This window comes from Protobothrops mucrosquamatus, unplaced genomic scaffold (genome assembly GCF_001527695.2).
Source record: "Protobothrops mucrosquamatus isolate PMUCROS unplaced genomic scaffold, P.Mucros_1.0 scaffold1024, whole genome shotgun sequence".
Taxonomy (NCBI): Eukaryota; Metazoa; Chordata; class Lepidosauria; order Squamata; family Viperidae; genus Protobothrops; species Protobothrops mucrosquamatus.
The window spans coordinates 1-26,394 of NW_015387259.1; the positions used below are offsets into that span (position 1 = coordinate 1).

At 35.6% G+C, this 26,394-nt stretch overlaps 1 protein-coding gene across 1 annotated transcript in view; it reads left to right on the plus strand.

Annotated features, from left to right (window-relative positions):
• Window positions 1–79: 79 nt before the first annotated feature.
• The window catches only part of LOC107290997 (zinc finger protein GLIS3), a gene marked incomplete at its 5' end in the record, with an annotated part of 43,596 nt that continues 17,281 nt past the window's right edge, over window positions 80–26,394 (plus strand). The window contains 4 exons of the mRNA XM_015819947.1: window positions 80–241; window positions 5,411–5,521; window positions 16,296–16,437; window positions 26,075–26,222. Of these exons, the coding sequence (XP_015675433.1) occupies window positions 80–241; window positions 5,411–5,521; window positions 16,296–16,437; window positions 26,075–26,222 (563 nt within the window). The remainder of the gene's footprint in view (window positions 242–5,410; window positions 5,522–16,295; window positions 16,438–26,074; window positions 26,223–26,394) is intronic.

The window sequence follows — 26,394 nt, forward strand, 5'->3', positions numbered from 1 at the left end:
TACAGTAGGCAGCTTGTGTGCAAAAAAGAGAAAAAAATTCCCTTCCTTCAAATCTTAGAAATATTATTTTGTTTCCCAGTTCGAAGGCTGCAAGAAGGCCTTTTCTAGACTAGAAAATCTGAAGATTCACTTAAGGAGCCACACTGGAGAAAAACCTTACCTTTGCCAGCACCAAGGCTGTCATAAAGCATTCAGTAATTCCAGCGACCGAGCCAAGCACCAGAGGACGCACCTGGACACTGTAAGGGAAGAATGTGATTTTAGATAATATTTTGCTATCCTGACTGATGTCTTGCAGACATATTGTTTATTAAGTGCGCATAGAAATGGGGACTTAACAATGGAACCACTGTAGAAGGATGTTTGCACATGTTATTCAGGTTGTTTTGAAATTCAGTTCTTGTTATAAGAAAAGAGATCATTGTGACAGAACTTTCTTTTTATAAGTCTAAGAGGCTCAGGCTGCCTACTATATACAGCATTTTGATACTGTAAGTTGCAGATTAGTTTTGTTGTGATATAGGGCAATGTTCTCCAGTTCGCTCACCCATTTCTCTTTCACAAATCCATCAGCCAATAAACAAAGCTTTCCATATATCACATTAAGGTAGCCTTTCTCAACCTTCCCCTCCCCCCTTGAGGAACCCTTGAAATAATTTTCAGGTCACAGGAAATGCCTGCTTAAAAATATTAATATCTGCAGCTCATGATACATTAAACATAAAAAAGGTTTTCTTCACAATCTCTTGCAGAACCCCTCACAATTTCTCACAGAAGTCTTGAGTATATGGAACCCCAGGTGAAAAAGACTGCATTAGGACATCCAGATACTCACTCCTAAAAGTTCATGGCTGCTTCAAAGCCCCGCATAGGACATGTTTTAATTGCCTAAAGAGATATGCAGAAAGCTTAAAGAGGAGTAGATCTGAATGCAGAAACAGAGGCTACAGTATATTACTGCATAGTTATTAAATAAATAAATGTGACATAGTGCTTCCTCTCATACATACCATGCCAGAGGTGGTGCAAAATTGAGACTGAAGACCATGGGTCCTGCTATAATAATAAACCCTTTATTATCAAAGTATAACATGTATACAGTGAAATTTGGCTAAGCCTCCCTCTGTGCCCTCCCTCATCACAAACTCACGGTGACTACAACCCCCCCCAACTTATTTTATTATAGAAAATAAATTATGCTCTTATGTTTAGAGGAAAGATAGATGGAAAATATAGATGGGCATTTACAGGCATGTAGTTCATAAAACAACAGAAGCACCCTTCTGAACCCAACGCCTTGAAACATTGAGCGCTGTGTCCTGTAGGTAGCCTGATGCTGTCACAAAGATACTCCCAATGACATTTGAACGGAAATGTGCCTGCGCAGAAGGCTGTTCTGTTGAGATTATTCCTGAAGCAAAATGGAAATAGTCCTGAACAAGGGATCTTCCTTTAAGCATACATATTTATTTATTTGTTTGTTTGTATTATTTTTACAAACAACCCAAGGTGGTGAACATACTCAACATATCTTTCTCTATTTTTCCCACAACAACAACCCTGTGAGATGAACTGGGCTGTGAGAGATTGACTGGCCCAAAGACATCCAGCTGGCTTTCATGGCTAAGGCAGGACTTGAACTCACAGTCTCCCACTTTCTAGGCTGGCTCCTTAAATGCTAGACCAAACTGGCTCAAATGATGCAACTGTAGAGTACCTTTATTAGGTCACAACACATCAACACTTCAAAAGCAGTTCTTGGAATGATTTCATACAGCTCTTATATATACTCAAAATATTTGGGAATTTCTATAATACAAGAGTATATAGGGAAACAATGAGAGTTATATATGTATGCTAGATTTTGAAATCCCCAAAATTATTTCAGATGTACCAAATAATTATAGCATAGCCCTTCTTTTGGTTCAATCTTATTACTTGAGGTGTATATTTCATGCCAAAACTTATCTGAGTATGTTGCTTCATGCTGTATCTATGAGATATACAGCTGGGAGCACATTTGCATTAGTGTTGAAATTTTCATTTGGGAACCATAACATTGGCTATCTGAATGGACCAAATTAGAGCTGGCTGTGATTTTGCTAGTGCTGCTTTTTTGCAAAAGCTATATAAATATATCTTTGTGAAAGTAATACTAGAAAGTTGCAGTAAAAAAGAAAAGGTTGAAGATATGTTTAGCTGGGCTTTGATTTAGGCTTCTGTTTTTTTAGGCTTTAGCTGGGCTTTTTGATTTTCCTTTCAGGAAAATAGATATGCCATCAATTGCAATTACAGGAAGAAAATGTATTCTATATATTATGTTATGAGGCATATATGCGCTGTGAGTACATACATCGGACCTAAAAATCAACAGGAAGGGTCTGGTCCAGAGGGGAAAAAAAACCCTGAACAACATCATAAACCAAGGATATAGGGAATGTTACCCATGAAGACAATTGGGACGATAGAAACAACTCTTAGAAATTAAACCTTAAAATGGAGTATGTTCTTAAAAAACAAATAAGAAATGTTGACTTTTTCATTTTCCCCCCAAAGAGATTGTTCATAGCCATGATGTTTTAATTAGTGCATGGATATTTCAAAAAAAGTTTTTATACTTTCTGGAAAATTGTTATATGACTTTTAAGATATTTAAGCTTTAGCATGTAGCATTTGTGCTTCTTTTCCTTCTCACCTGCCATATCCCAGACTAACCTTTCCCCTTCATTCTCTCTTTCTGAAGCAGGTTTCCTCTGTATCTCTATGTCTGGGACTTTACTACAACTTCTTTACCTCAACTTCTAAAGAAATATATTTTCTGACTAAACTAAAGTTTTATATGAGGGATGCATAATTGTAAGTACAAGTAGAGATGGCAGAGAATTTATTTGATCAATATGTAAAATGCATGTCCACAGGGTATGGTTATAAAAGCTAAAATGATGGATGCCACAGTGCAATCGAAACTCTACCTGGCTTTTATATGCATTGCACACGACTCCCATAAAACAGGTCAAATTTCAGTCACACTGTTGGCAGTTACCAATGAGATAACCATTCTGACAACCACTTTTTGATCAGAACTAAAGACCCTGCTGAATGTAAAATAAGTCCTTTCTGCCGCTGCCTTTTTTCACTGATGGCATATTTATTCCACTGGTACATGGTCGTGTAGAAGGTTTATCCTTACTCAACCATATTGAACTTTGTTTATATATAAATACTACATAATAACCCGGCTCAAAATTTTTACTCATCCATTTCCCCAAAATGCAAGCATGATTATATGAGCCATGGTAGCATAGTGGTTAGAATGCAGTATTGCAGGCTGACCAGCTAAAGGTTGACTCATCCTTCCATCCTTCCGAAGTCGGTAAAATGAGAACCCAAATTATTGGGGGCAATATGCTGACTCTGTAACCTGTTTAGAGAGGTCTGTAAAGCACTATGAAGTGATATGTAAGTGCTATTGCTATTGCTCAGAAGTTAAGCACTTTCAATGATCCCATAGTCTGTAGGCTTCCTGGAAATCATCAGGAATAAAACCTTTGGACCTGGAGCTGCAGCAATGAAATCTTCCATGGGATTTGGAACATTTTTCAATTGGTGCAGAATTTAGCTGCACATATAGCTAGAGCATCCATTTTTGGAGACTCTTGTCCCAAGAGATGAATCAGCATGTGTAATGTTAGGACTATGGGTTTTCCATAGTGAAGGAATATATGAATAAAAGTTTTGAATTGAGTTTTCAATGAGGGGGAAAAAGTATTTGATCCCCTGCTGATTTTGTACGTTTGCCCACTGACAAAGAAATGATCAGTCTATAATTTTAATGGTAGGTTTATTTTAACAGTGAGAGACAGAATAACAACAAAAAACCCCAGAAAAACGCATTTCAAAAAAGTTATAAATTAATTTGCATTTTAATGAGTGAAATAAGTATTTGATCCCCTACCAATTAGCAAGATTTCTGGCTCCCAGATGTCTTTTATACAGGTAATGAGCTGAGATTAGGAGCACTCTCTTAAAGTATAAAAGACATTTATCCACAGAGGCAATCAATCAATTAGATTCCAAACTCTCCACCATGGCCAAGACCAAAGAGCTGTCCAAGGATATTAGGGACAAGATTGTAGACCTACACAAGGTTGGAATGGGCTACAAGACTATTGCCAAGCAGCTTGGTGAGAAGGTGACAACAGTTGGTGCGATTATTTGCAAATGGAAGAAACACCAAATAACTGTCAATCTCCCTTCGTCTGGGGCTCCATGCAAGATCTCACCTTGTGGAGTTTCAATGATCATGAGAACAGTGAGGAATCAGCCCAGAATTACATGGGAGGATCTTGTCAGTGATCTCAAGGCAGCTGGGACTATAGTTACTAAGAAAACAATTGGTAATACACTACGCCTTGAAGGTAATACAATACTCCTTGCAGTGCCCGCAAGGTCCCCCTGCTCAAGAAAGCACGCGTACAGGCCCATCTGAAGTTTGCCAATGAATATCTGAGTGATTCAGAGGAGAACTGGGTGAAAGTCTTGTGGTCAGATGAGACCAAAATTGAGCTCTTTGGCATTAACTAAACTTGCCGTGTTAGGAGGAGGAACGCTGCCTGTGACCCCAAGAACACCATCCCCACCGTCAAACATGGAGGTGGAAACATTATGCTTTGGTGTTTTTCTGCTAAGGGGACAGGACAACTTCATAGCAGCAAAGGGATGATGGATGGGGCCATGTACCGTCAAATCTTGGTGAGAAATTCCTTCCCTCAGCCAGGGCATTGAAAATGGGTCGTGGATAGGTATTTCAGCATGACAATGACCCAAAACACATGGCCAAGGCAACAAAGGAATGGCTCAAGAAGAAGCACATTAAGGTCCTGTAATGGCCTAGCCAGTCTCCAGGCCTTAATCCCGTAGAAAATTTGTAGAGGGAGCTGAAGGTTCAAGCAGCCAATGTCAGCCTCAAAACCTTAATGACTTGGGGATGATTTGCAAAGAGGAGTGGGACAAAATCACTCCTGAGATGTATGCAAACCTGGTGGCCAACTATAAGAAACGTCTGACCTCTGTGATTGCCAACAAGGGTTTTGCCACCAAGTGCTATGTCATGTTTTGTGAAGGGGTCAAATACTTATTTCATTCATTAAAATGCAAATCAATTTATAACTTTTTTGAAATGGATATTTTTCTGGATATTTTTGTTGTTATACTGTCTCTCACTGTTAAAATATAACATTAGAAATATAACATATAAAATTAAAAATGTTCATTCTCTTTCATTCTAGCTATCTTTTTCTGTGCCAGAATCTTCATGGTCTTTCTTTTTTTGGTTTTATGAATGATATTTGCAGTATTGCCATTTCAAAATGTGCAACCTTGTAACTTGTTATTTCTTTTCATTTTTTAGAAACCTTATGCTTGTCAGATTCCTGGCTGCACCAAACGATACACAGATCCAAGTTCTCTAAGAAAACATGTAAAGGCCCATTCTTCTAAAGATTTGCAGGCCAGAAAAAAGGTAACCTTTATAGACTTCTCTGCCAAGTGAATCATGTGCAGCTCTAAAAGTCATATGAAAAGCACCTGTAATAACACAGCCATTAACAGAAACAGTTTTCGTTTGCACACTGATAATGATGAATAGAGAACTTACATTCTAGCAGAATAGTTTCTAGCCTGCATGCGTTAGCATGTTGCAAGTGGCAAACTTTTGCATCATTTTACAATTAAAACCCCCCAAAATCTGCCATTGTCCATTTACAATTTTTTCTACTATATGTGTATGTCCCTGTGTGTACATAAGTGTGTATATGTGTGTGTCTATATATATAAATAATACCTTGTATACTATTTCCTCAAATACATACATTGTTGTATGTATAATTTTTGTACTCATCTGTCCTCAAGATATACATTTTATATAATTTTTGAGTCAATATTTGAAGAGACATTGGCAGACTCCATGAATTAAGCAATTGTTTTTGCCACATCAGATTCCATCATACCATTTCATTTCAAAAGAAATCCGCAACAAATCTCTTCAACATTGGCTTCCAATTCTTTCTTATGACTATAAAACAATGCATCCCTTATGTCTAAAAAGTTATTTATTATTGCTTTAGACATGTGGTTCTGCTCTATATATTGAATATTGTTTTCCCTACAGGCTCATGTTAGTTTTTTTTACTATTCTGTAGCCTCTCAGTCCATCAAAGAATGAAATGGGATGGGATAGAAGACTCAGTTTAGCTTCAATTATTTAGGATAATGTGACTTCATTCTTGTTTTGCTTTTGCATTCTTTTAATCTTTCAGCTGACATTCAGAATATATTTGCTGAACAAAAAGAAAAGAGGATTCATGTTAGTGATCAAAAGAGCGTGAAAATATCTTGGAAGCTATAATGTGTAATATTAATGTTATAGTATACTTAATGAAGTCTTAAAAATGACATTTACTTCATGCTTCATTCTTTGAAATATTTTCTTGTATAATAATAAAAAAATGCAAGGAATAATGAAAGTCAGAATAAAAGTTATTTATGTCTTTAATTAAAGAACAAAATTGACTTAATGAAAAAGGTTTTGTTTTTTTTTACAAAAATGGGAATTCATCAAAAAATAACCATAAAAATTCCAAGGTGATAAAAAGCTCAAAGAAGTAATAGATCCAGCCCTAGGGAACCATTCAGCTGAACAGAATGAGATCCTTTGCTGTTACACCCAGTTAGTCATGGATTTGTTTAATATAGCCTGCTTGACTGCCTCTAATCCGCTTTCTTAACCTTCCCTTTGCTCATAAAATGACATTATTTTCTCTCTTAAGATATAGCTTGTCCTTCAAAATGCCATGAACATATTAGAAATTCAAGGATATATGCCAAAACCCATGTTCTTACTTCACGAAATCTTGGCAAGACCTTAATGATAAACATGGGTATAGATTCCAGTGCAGCTGATTTTCAGTAATTGTGTCAGCATGTGGTTATGCTGATATTGCCAGTATCCTAGTGAATCATTATAGCATTTTGCTTTTCCTTCTGGGAATTCAGTTGAGCCTTTAGTAGAAATGTAGAATGAACACCACATACCATGCATAGTTAGGACTAGTACAATGAATGCATACCATATCCAAGGAGATTATAGGAAAGCTAATGAACTTTGTTTTTGCAGGTAATGTGTCTTCCCTATGGATGCATCTAAGAGCCTTTTCAGTAGGGTTAATCATTTACTCCAGTTTTATAATTAGATGCTATGAGAAAAAATAAATGATGTAAATAGATGCAAGCTTATTCGAAGGATTGCCAGCAATTGATTTTTCCTTGATCAGCATCATGTCTATGTCTATGTCTGTTGGTCTGGTTAAAAGCATCAGCATTGCATTCTCTTTTGTAGTGTATTGTGATCTTGCACTAATGGGGGGCAGCTTGTGGCATGCACTTCAAATACCTATATTATTCATCTCAGGCGAACCTGATTCTAACGGATCTTGTACAAGATAACCTGCAACCTGAATCCAGGTCTGTAGAAGATAAAAAATTGCCCTCCAACAGTGGCACTATTATTATAGTCAGTGTTTAGATTAATATCTTATATTTCCTAAAGGAGTATAAGGTGATTTGTTTGTATGTGGATCTTCCTTTATTTTATTGCCTGAACAACTGCATGAGACAGATTGAGCGGAGAGAGAATGACTGGCCTAAAGCTTTCATGATTGCGGGTGGGAGAAGACCTGAGTCTCCCAGTCCTACACTGCCTGGATGGATGAAAGTCAAGCTAGGGAAATTGTTTTGCAAAGAACTTGAAAGATTTGAGGAAGATAGCATTTTATAATTACCTGAAGGAGTGACATACAGAATGAAGCCAACAAGCTGTTGTTCTCTGTCATCAAAGCGCAGGTCGTACAACAGTGGCCTTAAGTTAAGATTCTTAACAACAAAGGCATTTTCTTGATGTGGAACCAAATTCCAAAGGAGGTGGCCAATACTCCTCCACTTGATGTGAAGAAGGCATTGAGCAACAGTTGATCCTATGGCCTCAATGACCTCTTCCAGCTCTATGATACCAAAGGTTTACCATAACCTTGCTAATATCAGATATACCTGCTTAACGCAACTGATACAGAGAAGCAATTGACTACACACACACACAGAGAGAGAGAGAGAGTACAAATATGAACACCTATGCATGTACACATATCTCCTTGCCTGTTTTTTTAGATCAAGAACGCCAGTTCAGGAGTGAAATCTCCTCCTTCCCTCTTAGGTCTGGTGCTTGTTTCAGCTCAAAGCCCTGAATCCTGAAATCTGTGCATTTTTTAATCTATTCCCTTTGCTTCATTCCACTACCTCCCCAACCAAACTTAAAATAGGTGGGTATTTTTTTGTCATTGGTACTTTTATCCAGTTTGAGTCAATGGAAGGTAAAATTATTTTTTTTAAGTTCAACATGGATTAAATATTAAAAGAGAGACTTATCAGTTATAGTTCTTGATGGCATAGTGGTTTCACTATTGTTTGTAATAGCCATATAATTATTTATAATTACATAATTACAATTATTTAGAATGGTGCTTCATATTTTAATTGTGATATAATTTAATCAAGTTGAAATTTATATTATTAAAATGAGGTCATCTGAATCTATCAAAATAGAACAATTCTGAATATACTGTTAATTGCAGGAACCTGTCTTTTGGGAAAATAGGAACATTTTATGATTTTGTGGGCTCACTCACAAAATGGTGAGGTTTGGGTTTGGGCAATCATAAAATACTCTTATATCAAAAGGCAAACTAAATGCTGAGCTGCAGCCAGACATGTTCTGCTTTTAGCAATGCAGAGTATGCCTAAAGATAGTTTTTCATTTTTAATTGAAATAATGTATCATATCATATCAAATAAATAAGGTGTGGTAGAGGGCTTGCTAGGCTGGAATGAACATTTAAAGCAGATTTTCATTCTTAGGCATCATGTAATCTGTTTCTTCTGAGAAAGCACCCATATTTTGAAATTGTATTTGCTCCCATTCCTACTGTAAATTATCACATCTGTAATTTCCAGTTAGTTTATATTATATCATATGTTAATTTTCTGATTCCTGCTGCTGTTTTAGGAGTAGAATTCCTGGAATTTCCAGATCACTTATAAGTTTTAGTTCCCGTACATTGGGATGACATTAGAACAGAGAAAACTGCTACATCTAATTTCAAGAAAGATAAAATTGCAGCTTTTTAAATATATCAACTTTATAAATTGTACTCTCTGCTCTTCAGGATATATATCTGCCATTATTTTGTGGTATAATAATTGTGCTTTCTATACAAATAGCAGAACTCATTTCAAAGTTTGCTTTTATCAATGTTTGCTAGATAAATAAATATTAATGGTGTCAATTTTTATTTTAATGGATATTTTTAATGGTATCATTGTCTAAAGAGATCCAACAATACACCAGATTTCCCTATTTAAATTTTTATACAATTTTAAAAGAAAAAATGATCTGATCTGAAATGAGAGCAACATCCCTTATAAATTTAGCCATTTAAAAAGACAAATAACATTAATGTTTAATTCTAACTGGCTGGAAAGATGTGTCCTCCTGCTTAGATATTGAATTTATTGATATTGACGTTGTGAGCACCACATGGCCCATTGCTTGCCTGTTGCTTGTGGTAGTGACATCCTGTTCTTTCACTGATGCTGAAATAAAACATAGTCCTATTTCTGCACATTAAGTAAGAGAAGAATATTCTTTACCTTGGGCAGTAAAATGCCTTGGGCCAGCCCTGGGGGTGACTCTATGAAAAAAAGGTATTTTCTAGAAACAAAGCCTTCTTTTTAAGCTATTTTTCTTTCACAAAATTAGACTTCTATAGAGGTATAACTTGTCAATTATTTATAACTGCACCAGTCCTCTTTCATATTACTTTTGTTTAGTAAACCATACAATCCTTTCCACTGTGCGGGAGGGGAATTAAACATAAATGAATGAACAATATGTGATTTCCCTCTCAGACTCCACTCATTGCTCACTGATTGTACAAAGCTCTGATTATTATAGCTTGATTTAGATGATCAAATCCCAGCTTATTATATCTGAAACATCATGATTCAGATGCAGCTGCTTCATTCCTCTCTGTCTGCAAGCAGCAAAAAAAATGATCAGACCACATTTAATCATGGTTTTCTGTTGCATCCATGTCACTTTTAAAAATGCTGACTGGGAATTACAGTCTCGGTACATCTGGGGATCACTAGGCTGGGGAAACTCGGTCAGCAGAATCCTTTCCTTTTTTTTTCCTTTTTCCTTTTTTTTTGTTAGTAAAGCCAAGCAGCCATATAGAGTATAAATAATGCAATCCAAAGCGGATCCTATCATTATACAGTCCTGGGTCTACCTTAATGAAGGTTTGGGGTATCACAAAGGGGTAATAAGTTCTTATTTACTTACTAAATCTTACACTATTTTCACAGCCAGGCATTCAAGAGAAAAGAGAATTGAATTTTTTTTCTGCATTAAAATACCTCAACTGGCCTTTCATATGTATGTTTGCTTGGGTAGTTTGAAAGTATAAAATTTTATAAGCAAAGTCCTTGGATTGATCCTTTATCAGAATCTGTTTGATAATAAATATCAACTGCAATAATGTTACCTAAAATCAGGCATAATCAGATCTCCAACTTATATTTGTTTTTTTTTTAATCTTTGTATTTAATTTCTCAACTATAGGGTTTTTTTTTTACTGATCCTTTTCCAGAAAAATAGTCACTTTTTCTTCTGTAAACTTTTTAAATATTAGCTACAAAACTCCCTTTCTTAAAATGTGAGGTAAAATTTTTTGAAAAGATAATAGAATTTCAGCATGATACACTATATAAAAGGTCAGCAGATATGCTTCAATTCACTTGCCTCACCACCACTCTTAAATTATTTCCTTCTTTTAAAATACAGATTCTTCAAAGTCCAAAATCGGCTTTGCAACATTTTTAGTTTTAATTGCCTTTTTTCAAAACTATTTCACATTTCATTGATAAAATTACAAAAAGACACTAACAACAACAAAAGAAATAATTTCCACTCATCTGTTTTCTATGGCATTCAATCAAAATATTTCATTAATGCAAGAGGAATTGCATTTGGAGGCTAAGGGTCACTGAGTAGTGCCCATGGCAACTAAGAAACCATTCTTCACAAAAATGTTGTAAAGAGTAAGTGTTTTAATCCTCAACTTTAATCTCCTTACTTCCTGTTCTCAAAATGGAATATAAATCAGAAAGTGTGGAGCAAAGGACAAGGATGCTGGCGGAAGAGGATTAGTGATGGGGGGGGGAAAGGACTTTAAGGAATGTAATCATGTAGTTGATGCAAAACTTCAGACCAAAATCAACCAATTCTTTTCACTCTGCTGAATCAAAAACAACAAAACAAATGTTGTAAATGATCAGAGGATTAGCCTTCTCCCCTCTATCTTTTTCTCACTAATATTACAACAGTAATTGGAATTATTGCAACTCAAAGGCTATTGAATTTGTACTACAGGTAGGCTAAATAAATTGTGGTAGGGCCTCCACTGATCTGTTTGAACTACTATTGTCATCAATAATTATTCAGTAGCTTACTCCTTTATGATACTGTAGACTCAAGGTATTTCTTGATATATTATACTACTCTGCTTAATATATCAAGAAATATCTTGAGTCTACAGTAAAGTTACCCAGTCTTGTGCAGAAATAAATCTTAGATTTAGAGTCATGTTGATGCTTCTTTATTGTGTGACAGCCATGATAATTACATAAAACCAAAGTAGGTTATCTTAGTTGATTTCCCAAAGCAAAGGATTACAAGTAAAAAAACTCACTATGTCTTATAGTAATTAGCAACCAACTGCAACCTGACCTAGAAAAATGGATAATATATATAATAAATAATAAATATAATGAATAATAGATCATTCACAGTGAGATGCCCAGGTTTGCTGATGACCTTAAATTATTTAGGATGAATAAGAAAGGGACAGAGAAGAACCTCAAAATATTTATCCAGCGTGGATGAATATTAGAATACAAACATGCTGCATTGTAAGTTAGCATAAAGTGATGCTTATGGGGCAAAATCAGTGTGACTTTGAATATACAGTAAACTGATAAATAACTAAGCAGGAAGGACATCTTGCTGGATAGATATCTCAATGAAAATGTCTATTCTGTATGCAGATTCTGAATAAACAAACTTCATGTGGGGATTTAATGGAAAGAGAACAAAAATATAACTGCCAGTATATTCCCTTACTGTATATAAATTAGTGCATACAGTAACAATACTGTTTAATGGCCGTGGGAAAAAATGCTGTAGAAATGGAATAAATGCGGAGGGGGTGCTAAAGCTTTTTCCTCTAAGAAAAAAAATAATATTTGTGATTTCAGCACATAAAAAGGAATCTCATGTTATTAGTCATTTAGTGACTATGAATGATGAATAAGTACTGTACACTTTCAAAAAGAAAAGAATAAGTGTGGCTATTAATCTGGATGTCCTTAAAGGAGTTAATACCTCCTGGTCATAATGGCTACATGCAATGTTCATTAAAGGATATAAAATACCTTTGAATTTCATTTCCTGGATGCTATTGCGCTCTTAACCTGTTTGACAACTTCCCTATGAGGCATCTTCCTCATAATGGGGATAGAATGCTTCCTTTTTTCATTACTTATTTCTGTTACTAGATTTATATCCTGCCTCTATTTAGTGCAACCCACGGTGACATATATAATATTCTCACTTTCTTGTTCCAACGACCCTGTCAGGTGGGTTGGCCTGAGAGACAGTGACTGGCCCAAAGTCACCCAGCTGGATTCCATGCCTCAGAGTGGGGGCCCCAACCCCTGGTCCGTGGACCAGTACCGGGCTGCGGCATGCCAGCAACTGGGCCACACAAAAGCAAAGCCCCATCCGCGAGATGCAGGCAGCGCACAAAACCACGCACCCTCCGGTCCGTGAAAAAACCTTTCTCCACGGAACCAGTCCCTGGTGCCCAAAAGGTTGGGGGCCTCTGCCTTAGAGAATGCCCAGTTTTCAGTTTCTAGTCCAACATCTTAACCACTATACCAAAGTGGCTATGGATTTAGATTAGATTTTATAAAGCATATATCTTGTTATATTCTAATAACCTATTATCTATTAGTTACTTTTTTATTCTCTTTTATTATCAGAAAGAAAAAAAATACATGAGATCACTGGAAAATATGCATAGCGATAGACAAAAGAACTAAATTATGAAAATTATAACAGCTTGTAATGTAGACAAGGGATTTTGAAGATATACTGCAGCGCTGATATATACTAAGATTCAATCATTGAAGGCCAAAATGCCAAAATGTCTTGAAGATAAAGAAAGAAGAGTAGCATGTTGAAAGTTTCTGCTATCTGTCATCATGAAAAGATTTTATAGGTCTACTTAAGAGAGCAGGTAGAGACTGGCCTTAGACTTTCATTTCATAAAATCTGTGTGTGACAATGCCTGTTCATGGAAAAATAGTTAAGAGGTGAACATGTGATCCACAATGCTTAGGAAAATTTGATTGTACAGTATATGTATATGTGTTACCTTAGACCAGACTATCATCTAATGAAACTTGCTTGGAGAACTCTGTATTTTATATTTATGAACATGCATGCAGCAAATATCCAACAAATATGAGAAAATGAATATAGTATTATTTCCTCCACATCTGATTAAGAGTTAGCCAGAAAGGACACCAGAAGTGATAATGTTTGGAAACCTCATATTGTAAACTGGGTAAAATTGGTGTGTTAAAGGTATTGCTCAGTCAGGTTGTGGGTGGAAAAGTGTCCTTGAGATATTTATCGACTTAGCACATCCACCAGAATAAACCTTAATGTGATGTCAATATTTTTTATGAATTATGAAAAGTGCATCTTAAGAATAAGTATTCTGTTGATCCCTTCCCCAATAGTGCAAATTTTATAAGCAGGAATGGTGCATTTTTACATTTTTGTCTCCCGTCTCTGGATATTGCGTGGATTTTAAAGATTTAAGTCTCAATTTCTTTATTATTATGTGACACCAAGGCACTGATTCTGCCATAGATTGTTACCTAATGCTGCAGTGAGAAAATAACATTACCTGGATGCTTTTAAACCTTCTCATTTGGCTCCATAATGCTTATCTAACTCTATAATGTCAGACTTCAGAAGGAATTTTTAAATAATACAATAATAAGAAGTAGGAGTCAAAGTAATAAATGATTCCTTCTAGCATGCTTTTATAACAAAATTATCTGCAAGAATAAACAAATATCAAGTATTTTATTCCTGGCTGAATGTATTGAGAAGCATATTTTAGTGGCATCTGATTTCTACTGAACAATAAAGATTATTTTGAGTCTCCATAAGGTGAACAGAAATCTCTGATAAATGATAAGTGATAAGAAAAATAAAAAGAAAAGTTTTAATAGCTTTTGTGTTGGGAAGTTTGTTCATGCTTCACACCAACTTAAAGCTGTTTTTCCATTCAAGTATAATCAACCGAAAATTGAGAAATTTAAGGCCGTTGTTCCCTTCTAATTACATCTACTTGCTTTACTAAATCATGGGTGATTATCCAATCAAATCTGAAATGAGAAAATGATGGGAATTGAATTTCCATTCATTGTTCTAAGAGCTTATAAAAATTAGAAGAGCTGTCAAGAAAAAAATAAAATAAATTAGTGTAGATGGTGCCTTGTTTTCTAGGATACTTAGATAAGCAACTTTGTTCCTGGGAACTGCTCTTGTTTTCAGATATAGAATGTATTCTGCTAAAATAAGAGTACTTATTCATACCTAAAGCAAAAATTAAATAGACTCTACTCTGCACATTTATCTGGACATTAACTCCATTGACGATTACTTCTGAATGCAATCATAATTTTGCTGAAGGTTGAAGTGTCTTTGTGTGCATATAAGCATTACTGAGGGTTGAAACCAGCATTTGGGAAGAAAAGAGAGAAGGAAGTGAACTCAAAGAAGAGTAGGCTGAGTAATAGACCAAGAGGGGATAAGAATAAATTCTTATCTCTCTACCTACACCCTATTGTCCCTTTGTAGTTTGTAGATCATGAGGAGCTGAAGATTCAGTCACTGGGTTAGGGTGTCCAACCAATCTTATCATTAGAGTTTAGGCTGTCCTTCAAATGCTAAGAAACCAATATTTTTTCTTTTCACAGTATAATAAGTATATTATTTTCTGCTTTATGTTCAGGTCATTACTTTAAAGGATTCTCCATCATGCTTCAATAAAATATCACAGTACTTTTTTTCTCTCTACTCCTTTCTCTTCTCTCCCTCACCGAAATATTTCTAATGCCTCTGGAAGATAGAATCACCTTCATGGTATATAAAATTGATAAATTGCCAGTAAGCTTCAGTTATAAACAAAACCCTGTTGAAGTAAATATGTAGGGTAAATAATATAACCTTGAACTTTTTTTTTATAAAAGCTACCCTTTTTGAATAATATCTCATAGTAATTAAAATTAACTGCAGAATATAGATTAAGAACATGAATAAAAAGAATATGTAGCTTTGACCTCAGAAATACATATGCATGAAAGCGGTAATAGCTGGTGAAAATGGAGTTCATGGTTACAGTATGAGAAACATCTCATTCTGAGATGAAGGATGGAGATAAATGAGAAATGTTGTAAAAAAACTACAACACTTTGTGTATCTTTTTACTTTTTTAAAATAGCTACTTAGTATAATGTTAGACAAAATCCCAAGTATAAAGAATTATTTTGAAGTTTGACAAGTATTAATAATGCTGTTTTGCTTTGCTTATTCTCCAAAATTATAGCAAGGTCTAGTGAAGATATACCCTAGATATAACATATAGCTTTATAGGAGAAAATACTGAAGAATTATATTTGAGGTTAGCATAAACTGAACTGACAGCTGGTAACTAGCCACTGTTCTTTGGTCACAATACACAATACAAACCCTGAATTCTCAAAATTAGAATAGTTTTAAGAGTAGATGTTATTATATCCCCCCTTTTTTTCTTGATCTTTTGGTATGTATGATAGATAATCAATTTCCAGATTTGGACTCTGTATTGTTGATTGTAAAAGGGGAATCCTTAGTATCTATATGTCTTAAGGCATGACACTATGACAGTTCTGGCCTCTCTTCCCCTTGGGTGCAGCTCTGGAAATAAATCAATTTTAAAAAGATATTAGCAGGCCATCTTGTGATACAGATAAACTTCTGCCCTGACCTTCTGTTTTGCTTTCAGTTGCGTGCCACTACAGAACTTGATCAAGACATTCTCAATGACTGCCTGACTATCCAGGCTATTCAGGTCCCTTCATCTCCCCATGATGTTTCTGCCAGCACTGTCCAACAATCACCGGGACATGTCCATGACCTTTACTCAGGTATCGTATTCTTCGATTTTATGTTTATTTATTAATATAAATAATGCTCAAGAAAAATAAGTAAACAAAAATAAATTTTGGTTTCAGAGATGTAAATCACATCTAGATTTCCAAAATGACATCAGATATGGTGTAATTGTGTTTCTTTGTTGTTGCTGAGTTTTAAAAATAATACATGGAAATACGGTAATAGACAAAATAATTCAAAGAAATGTGACCACATTACTTGAAAAATCCCTTCTCAGCTCTTCTTCCAGAAAAAAAGTGTAAATTGTGGGCATTAAAGGATGTGTCAAGTATCTATTGCTGCAAGCCTAATGTAAATTTATCCTTCCAGGTGTAATATGAAAAAAAGGGAAGAAAGTTGCTGTTTTAGCCTGGCTAATCATTTCCTCAAAATACTTAACTATATTCTAGCTTGATGGACCCCCTAAATCATGGGTGTCAAACTCAATTTCATTGAGGGCCGCATCAGCATTGCAGTTGCCCTTGGGGGGCCAGGTGGGTGTGGTCAGGGTGGATGTGGCCTTCTGGGTGGGTGTGGATGGAATGGGTGTGGCCTACTGGGTGGGCATGGCCAGCTCTACATTGTTTGTGTCAATGGTGCCTGTGGGGGCCTGGGCAGGAGTGGGACAGATCTGAGGGTCTCTGGCAGAAGGGGGTGGGACCAGGGCAAGTGCCAAGACATGGTCCACTGGAGGAGCCTCACTGTTCCTCTCAGGCCATGTGGGGGGGTGCTGGATGGTGGTGCGGGCTGCCGGGAGCCCTGGGCAGCAGAGGTCAAACGCCCAGCCTGACCCTCAAGCACCCATGGCACCAGGCCCAGCCCCACTTCCCCAAGGGGGCGCCCAGCTGCACTTACCTCCTCCTCAAGGCTGTTGCTGCTGTGCTTGCTCTCCTTAGCCAGGTTGTTCATGATGGGTACCAGGGCAAAGTCAGAGGGAGACTGAATGCATTTCAGCATAGATGGCCACCACAAAATTGTACATTGGCTCCCGGCCTTTTGGCCAGGGCCAAGGTAGTGGGGGCCGTTCCCTCACTGTTTCCAGGATGGCTTCGCGGACCACATGAAACCACTTCGCGGGCCGCATCCGGCCCCCGAGCCTTGTGTTTGACATGTCTGCCCTAAATCTTTACAAAATTTCACTGGGTATATGCTTGATAAACAGCAATATCTATGGTAGATTAGGTTTGTAACAAAATAGAGAATCTTTATAAAATATCTCATACTTTAAAAAAAACCCTAGTAATATTATTTAATGGATTTGCTTCAAATTTTATGTGATTTGTACACTGTCACCCTGTTTTGCTTTTGAGATTTTTTTAAAAAATCTGTTATTTTAAAACAATTTTATCCTGGAATATAAAATATTGAGAATATTGACAAAATATTCTCAATAATTACTGCTCCAGGATAAAATCATTATATTTTATTCACAAGCTTTTGAGGATGCTTCCAAGTAAAGCATTTATTGCTTAATTACACCATGTAATTAATGAAATAGTCAGGGAAGCCAGGAAACATTGTTTTCCATTTTTAACTCTTCCTCTCTGTCCATATTTTCTTCCAGTTTTTTTCCCCTAAATAAACCTATTATGAGGGGAAATTTGCACTTGCTACATAATGCTTCTTGATTGGTAGCACTAGGAGTTTATTTGATTGGACCCTTGAACAATCAATTTAATTCATAACTTAAATACAAGCTATTATGTTTGCTGTTTAGTTGAATGGAATCCCTGAGACATGTATTCATTGCTACACATTATTACACGGCATGGTTATTTCATGGTATACAGAAAAGAAATACTGTACTTTAATATTGCTTCTGTCTGATTAATCAGGCTATAAGTTTTGTTAGGTAGATATTTCAGTAACTCCTAATATAGAAATAAAGACCCACAATATGGATCAAGGAAAGAAGAAAAGAAGGAAATAGCTGTTATGTGAAGCATTTAATTACTTTGGAAGAAAACAGAACAGAAATGAAATGAAAAGATTTTCCAAGGATATTGGTTTGATAGCACTGAATTACAAGTAGTGCCATAACACGAAAATATTAAGATTATTAAAAGAATTAAAAACAGCGGCACAATTATTTTTCATGCAAATCTTTCAGAAATAGAAAAATCTATGAATATCATGCTTTTTTTTCTTAATGAAAGGTATCACTCTATCTTTCCATGCCATTCTTTAGGTGTATTGTGTTATATATGAGTTTGCATTAATTATATGATAAAATTAAGGAGGAGAAATAACACATCTTTTAAATCAAATAATTGTGTGTTGGGTGTAAAAGTGATTTTGCCCTTGAGGATCTAGCCCAGGGGTAGGCAACTTTGGCTCTTTTATGACTCGTGGACTTCAACTCCCAGAATTCCTGAGCCAGCCATGCTGAGGGGAAAGGGAGAGGTTTCCAAGCTGAGCCATGCTGGCTCAGGAATTCTGGGAGTTGAAGTCCACGAGTCATAAAAGAGCCAAGGTTGCCTACCCCTGATCTAGCCACATGGTTTGGGGGATTTTGATCTTACCTTTTTTGAACACCTTTTTTGTTCTCTTCTTGGCACAATACAGGTAGTCTTTGACTTACGACCACAAGTGAGCCCAAAATTTCCATTGCTGAACAACACAGTTGTTAAGTGAATTTTTGCCCCATTTTATGATCTTTCTCGCCACAGTTGGTTTTCTTTTCTTTTCTTTTAACATTTTATTAAGTTGTGAGGTAAAATACAAACTACAAAGCAAATGGTAGGACGCAAGGGGGAGGAAAAAGGGAGAAGAAAGTGAGGGAAAGGGAAGAAAAAGGGAAAAAAAGAGATTGACTTCCGACTTCCCCTGTTGCAGTAGAATAAAGCATTAACGTCGAACCTCATCTTTTTACTTTTTCACAATAGTAAAAACTAGCCATTTCTGTAACAACAAATCAATCTAATCAGTGAATCAAAGTTTCATTTTTTTCCGCCTCAAACACAAATTCCAGAAGCAGTCTCCATGTAGAAACAAAGGTACTTGTATTCCTTTCTTTAATCAAAACAGTAAATTTAGCCATCTCTGCCAGCTCCATCAGCTTCTGTAGCCATTCATCTATAGTGGGAACTGAAATGTCCTTCCATTTTTGTGCATACAGTAGTCTTGCTGCTGTCAACATATACAGGATCAAAGTTCCAAATTTTTTTCCCAAGTCTTTTTCCATTAAGCCCAAAAGAAAAGTTCCTTTTTTCATGTTTATTATTACTTTAAGGGTTTTTCTGTATCAAAGTGTGTGAATCCTTCTCCAATATTTCTTTATTTCTCACCACAATTGTTAAGTGAATAACAACAGTTGTTAAGTTAAGAATTTGGCTTTCCCATTGCAAAAGATAATTACATGATCCCAGGATACTGCAACCATCACAAATACTTGCCAGTTGTCCAGTGACCAAATTTTGATCACATGATCATGGGGATGCTGCAGTGGCATAAATGTGATAAAACAGTCATAAGTCACTTTTTAGTGCCATTGTAACGCTGAAAGGTCACTAAACAAATGGATATAAGTTGAAAACTACCTGTACAGAAGATGTAATATTAAAAATATATGCATAGGATATGTTGCATCTTATATCTATGGAACAACTTGATTGTTGTACAGCAATGCATAGCCATCTGCAGCTAGCTCCAATGATGCTAAAACAGCTGGCACAATGATGCACACAAATTATGTAAGAGGGGTGTTTGCGTCACAACAGCACAATTCACATGTGGACATCTCCCCACTCCTGGAGCTGTCCCTGTAAAGTTGGAAAATTGTACCTGCACAAATTGCTTCTTTTGTATGTAGAAAACATAACAAAGGATCTTTATTCCTTTGCAATTGGCCCAGATTTAGTAAAGATAATGAACACTCCAATGTGAAAAGAGAAATTATTACATGTAAAATGTGCCTTGTCCATTCGATACACAAGGGACCAGAAATTAATCTAAATTAAGGCTTTTCAGGTTTTTTCATGCTTTCCAACCGGTTAATTACAAAAACAAAAAAATCCCGGAACATTGATCTGGAGAGAAAGATTTATTGACAGAATATTGATTGTATTTGAGGTTTTTTTTTAAATTCTTAGACTCTCACAGACCCCCATCAATTTCCCAGAGAACATGGTTTGAAAAATAGATAATTAGTATTAAAAGATCAGGTGAACTTGTAATAAGACACCTCTTACCTACTTTTAATTACAAAGCCTATTATAACTATTGTGATTAATTTTAATCTACAATTCTTGCAGTTATTTTAATTTTTGAGAAGGAAAAGCAATATTCTAACAGGCTGGTATTATACTTTACAATTATGATGAGCATGCTATGAAACAATATACATGGCAGAGATGTCCAAGGAAAGGTAAAATTCACGATGTAAATCCATCAGTCTTTCCAAGAGGCCATCGCTGTTTTGTTGGCTTACTGATGCCATTTAAATTTGCTTTCAGATATTTTTGTGATTGGCAGCTGGAACAATTGATTAAGAGAGGCAGATGAACATATTGGAAATTCTTATTGCTTTTGTGATTAAGAGCCAGTGAAATCCCCAAAGCAATAAATGTGAACTATGGATTAAAATCTGTCTGGCTAAAAGTGAAGGTCTTTGCATCAGATCTTTCCCTTGCCAAAGAGCTGCCTCTTTCCTAATTCAGAAGACAGTTTCTCATTAAAATTTTTGTTTTGTCCTCTAAAAAATGAAATAGAGATGACTGTCATTATTTGTATTTATTTATGACAGGATATTTTAAATCTTTTATTTCCCACAATATAAGCAAAATACATTTTCCCTTTGTTAGCTGCTTACTCTAGTACGGAAAAATCCTTTAATTGTAAAATGAGTAGTATCACATACTTTAATTATGGATATTTTTAAGATCTTGAGTTAATCAACCTATGAAGTTATTGTTTAAGCAGTTAACAACCTTATACTACACACATCTGGTCAGAAATAAGTCCTATTAACTAGGTTTATTTCAAAGTAAATAAGTAAAAGTAAGCAGTCTTAAGAGTTACCCAATGAGAATTAGCACCATCAAAATCATTAGGAAGTTCATATTTATAAATATGAATCTTTTAAGTTATGTATAACTCTGTAATTAGCTAAAGAGCTATGGATTCTGAAATTCTGTTTTAAGTATTTTATTTTATTTTTAATTTTGGCCCAAATGGCTGCTTTCCTTTTCTAGTCAATAGGAGAAGGTATTGTGTTCCATTCTAAGTTTTCACTCTACATAAGAAAGCATGGTACCATTATTGTAAAAGCTGAAAATATGAAACCCAAAATATGAAAATGCAATTTAATATAAGCCTTAAATATATCCACCATTTTCAAAGTGGGCAGAAAATGGCTGCCATGGGGAACCAATTAGTTACAAAGCCAGTACTTTTCTCTGCTACCCTTTCAATCCTCTTTCCCAGAAAATGGCCCCATCCTTTTCATTTTCTAAGAAAACTTTGATACCCAGATGTATTTAAGGAAATGCAACTTCCCATTCAAAACAACAGCCACAACATATGCAAATAATCAAATAGGCCAAGGAATATGAAAAGACAGGTATCTGTGAGCACATTGGTATGTTTAGTTGCAGTGTTGTGAACCTACTCACTCGAGTCAATAAATACATCCCAAAACATTAAAAAGTAATTTAAATCTTGCTAGTTATTTTCCTTATTAGCAAAGATTTTCCTGAGGGCATATGATTCTTGTCACTATCCTTTTTGGATGTAGGAAGTTTGGGCATAGGTGTTATATTCTCATGCCTTTTCATCTGGTTTGCTTTCTGTGATCAGTCAACGTCTGCTTACGATCCCACCGCTTTGAGCGATCCCAGCACTTTGAGTTTATTGCCTTTCCCCAGTTTTTGAGGTCACTGGATACATTGTATCTCTACCTTAATTTGTCATTGAAACAATGTATCTTATGAATGGAGACAAGGTCTCTCCGGCAATAAGCCTTACCCAAGGTCAGCAATGAACAGTTTAAAAATAATGGAAAAGACAGGGGTATTTTCCCATGGGGATTTCTTCTCACTTCTTAGGGAATTTTCTGGTGGGGGTTTTCATCTAACCTGGGGGGGTAATTTGGGGGGATGTCAAAATAAACTATACATAACCCACACCCCAATATTTGTATTTGTAGTTTCAGGGAACTCTAAAACTGTGAAGGTTCTTTTAGAAATAAATCTTTAAGAAAGTATGCACAGGAGCCATGAAATGCTGATAGGCTGGTAGAGTAGGTAAAAGAAATTCAAAACTTAATAAATTATTCTATTGTAGAGTGAAATAGACTATTCTAGAGGCTGGTGCGACTGAATACACAAAGCAAACATGTGTTCCAGATCTCCTTATTGATTAATATTAGTAATGGTGACAAAATCGGACAACCCACCCCCTCAGTTCAGCATCAGCTTGCCGGTAATGCTAGTTGCTAGGAGATAAATTATAAAGGAGGAATGTTGACTTCATACCTTTTAGCTGGCTGTTATTGGAAACACAATGTTGGACTCTAGATGAACCTTTGGCTTGTTCCAGCAGTTCACTGCATCAATTTATGGTCCTTCACCATGACATAGTAAAGCTAGTTAGAGTAAGTATACAAAACATATCTCCTTACCAAAATAGTGGCAGTAATTATTTCATACAAAATCATATCAAAACAGTCTCAGCATCCTAACTGGCACCAGTCACATTCCAATAACCAAAGAAAAATTTCCCGTGACTTTTTGGGCAAACATAAAGGACAATTTTCTTCCTTCATATTAATGCTGTCAACATGTCCATTACTATTATTCTTCATTATTCTTTTAACCACTCTTTGTCGGAGTGTTTGATTACAATGTTTTGCTGTTCAAGTGACAGTAGTGATTACAATTTTCCACCAGTCAAAATGCCTTGTTCTTTTAGTAATCTTTAATAAGCAATGGTTATATAGGGAAATCAAAATTTATCTTATGTTTTCATAGTGGTTTGTAATACCAGTTTCCAGAAATTTGTTATCTCTAGAATTAACATCATAGTGCCTCTCTCATCCCCGAAGGATGCACTTGAATAATTTTTATTAAATTATTGAAAAGGGGACTCATAGAAACTGAGGGAACTTTTAAAGAGAGTTATGGGCCAGAAAAAGGCATTTTCATCACTCATTAAGCTGACTGAGTTATGGGGGGTAGGCATTGTGACGACTGTGAGAATATAAGGACCAGAATGAGGTGTATGGAAAATATTAACTGGAGAAAGGCCATGGGACTAGAAGGAAGATAAAAATAGGAAACAAGAAGGACTGTTTTGTATACATATCTTGAGGTTTTATGCTTTTTGTGTGAGATTAGTAGCTGGGTGTGCATTTTGTGCATTTTGATACTGACATCCCTTTATTAAATTATATAAACCTTTCCCTTAAAACTAATTGAAAAAATGAGTTTTAATCCACAGACACTCTAGGAGTGAAGTCTTCTGCCAAATGTGAATTTAAATCGATTGTCCATTTTAACGTGTAACTGTTCCATCAGTCCATATCTTCAGCCAAGTTTATAGGACTTTAGCATAGTGACTTTATAACTTTACATTTTAAGCAGCTCTTCAAATTATATCTCTGGATTTCTGTTATGATGTGACAACTCATTTACAAATATTTTAATTCTAGGATAAAACTATTTTTTCCCTAGTTCTGCAATTGTATGGGGGGGGCGCCATTAGGTGGAAATCTGCATTTCAATATCATCCTTCCAATATTTGCTTCTTTTAATATTTTTAGAGAATGCATGACGGTACAATTATGAATTTGAATTATGGAATCCTAGATAGGACTTTAGGCCAAGTCCTACTTAATAAGTGGGAATTCTAGCCAAGATGGGAGGACATTACTTTCAGTTAATTTCCACTGGTTTTTATGCGTTTAAAACTATAAATGCTTGTAGAAGAATCGGTAAGCAGAATAACTTGTATCTTCTTTGACTACTAACTTTGGAATTTTGGGGAGGAGATATAGCTTGTAACACAAGAAGTAATGGGTGCTATATCACCCATTGAGGAGTATTGTAACTCCTGCTTGAGAGAAAAAAACCCCTTACATTTAATTGTTTAAAAAGCTGATTATTTCTGGTGATCTTGCTCCAACTGAAATATCAGCTGAACTTTTTCCAGCTCCAAATTTTGATGTGGAATTGAGCCAAGTATCATAATTGCAGCTAATTATATGTAATATAAGTACTGTATATCCTTAAAGCTGATAAACACAGGTGGAAAGTTGACTCTATGCAGAAGGAAATTAAATAACATAATGAAAGGATATTTTGATCTTTTGGGGTTAGGGTTAATTTTCAAAAAGGGCAAGCATATCTGAGACGGTTGTATGTCAAGAAAAACTCATTCAACTCCAAGACATTAATTAAGGAAAAAGTTCTGAACTTTGAGTATTCCTTAAGCAGTTAAGCAAGATAAGTAACTTCTAGGGATTGTCCTGGGAAAATGTTTTTCAGGGCTGTTTTCTCTTAAAGACACCGAGTTTTATCAAAGTTTTGTAGCAGCTAAAAGTGTTACTGTATGCAGATAATATTTTGAGACTTATTAATGATTATTAAAGTTCTTTACCAAATTTAATGAAGGCTACACAACATAATTGTATTGTTTGAGATACATATGCACACACATACACACACACACACAAAATAAGCTGCACTAAATCTATTTTTTTTTTTACCAGTAGTAGAACATTTCTATAGAAATCCCTAAAAACTGAGTTTTATTTTAACATTTGGATAACTTGCAGGAAGGGGAGTAATTGTTTTTACAATAATATCATTGTTAATAGAAGCAAATATGCTAAATTGTTTTATCAACAAAGAATCTTTCAAAGATAAATTTTGATATTGATAAATTACAACAAATTTAAAATAAATAATTTAACTATCCTATTCTAACTAGCAAATAGATTATAGTTAAAAAGATTATAAACATAGTTCTTATATTCTTCAAATTCTTTTGGAGCTTTACTGGACTCCTCAGGGGATGTTTAAAAAGAGTTGCTTTATCTACCTTTCCATGCTGCATGTACCGAAGGGGCTGGATGTGCTCAGTGCCGTCAATAATAGTTTAATCAGGGAGATTAGATTTAAATATAATAATGTATTGCAAAACTAAATCCCTAAAATCCTAAGCGAATCTGTGAATGGACTGTAGCAAAAAAAAATGTTTTTAGAAAGATATTGGCTTGATGAAGTGTACTTTCTTGGCTTTTAAACTGGCTCTTATTGAACAGCAGAAGTACTAGATGACATAATTGTTTAAAAGTTGTTGTTTAAAAATTGAGCTGCACCACTGTTAAAAATATATATAGTTATGCGTTGTATTTCATCTAGGTACAATGTGCTTTTTTTCTTTTATTTTCATACTAAGCATGTTTGTTTTCCTTTTTAAAAATTATATTAAAGCCTTTAAAAAAAAAGGATCCAGATAAAAGCATCCCATGCAGAATAGCTCTCTAGCCTCTGTTTACATAGAACTGTATGTAAAGGAAGCTGATTATGTTTCTGGGATTTCTTTTGAAAATCAGAATCATCCATAATTGAATGACAAATCTAAATGCGCCTTTCATATTAATTGTGAATGCTTTTGCACGGGTTGTAGCTACCATGTTCTCCAGCACTCCTTCAAATCAAAGTGGAACTGCTGTGGGCAATGAACCTGCCTCACATGCCGTGAGCCTCCCTTCGCCAAGGCCCAGCATTCACGAGAGCCCCCGCAACCCATCCACAGGGGACCCAGGAACAGAGAGGTAAGGCCATTTTCCCGACCATCCAACCCCACCCTACCCACTCCTGCTTCTTGCATCTGATCATTTTGAATAGAAGAAGTGGTCTGAGGATTACCATCTCAAGGTTTCAAAGATAGAAAGCCATTGGAGTCTACATCAGTGGTTCTCAACCTTTTTAATGCCGCGACCCCCA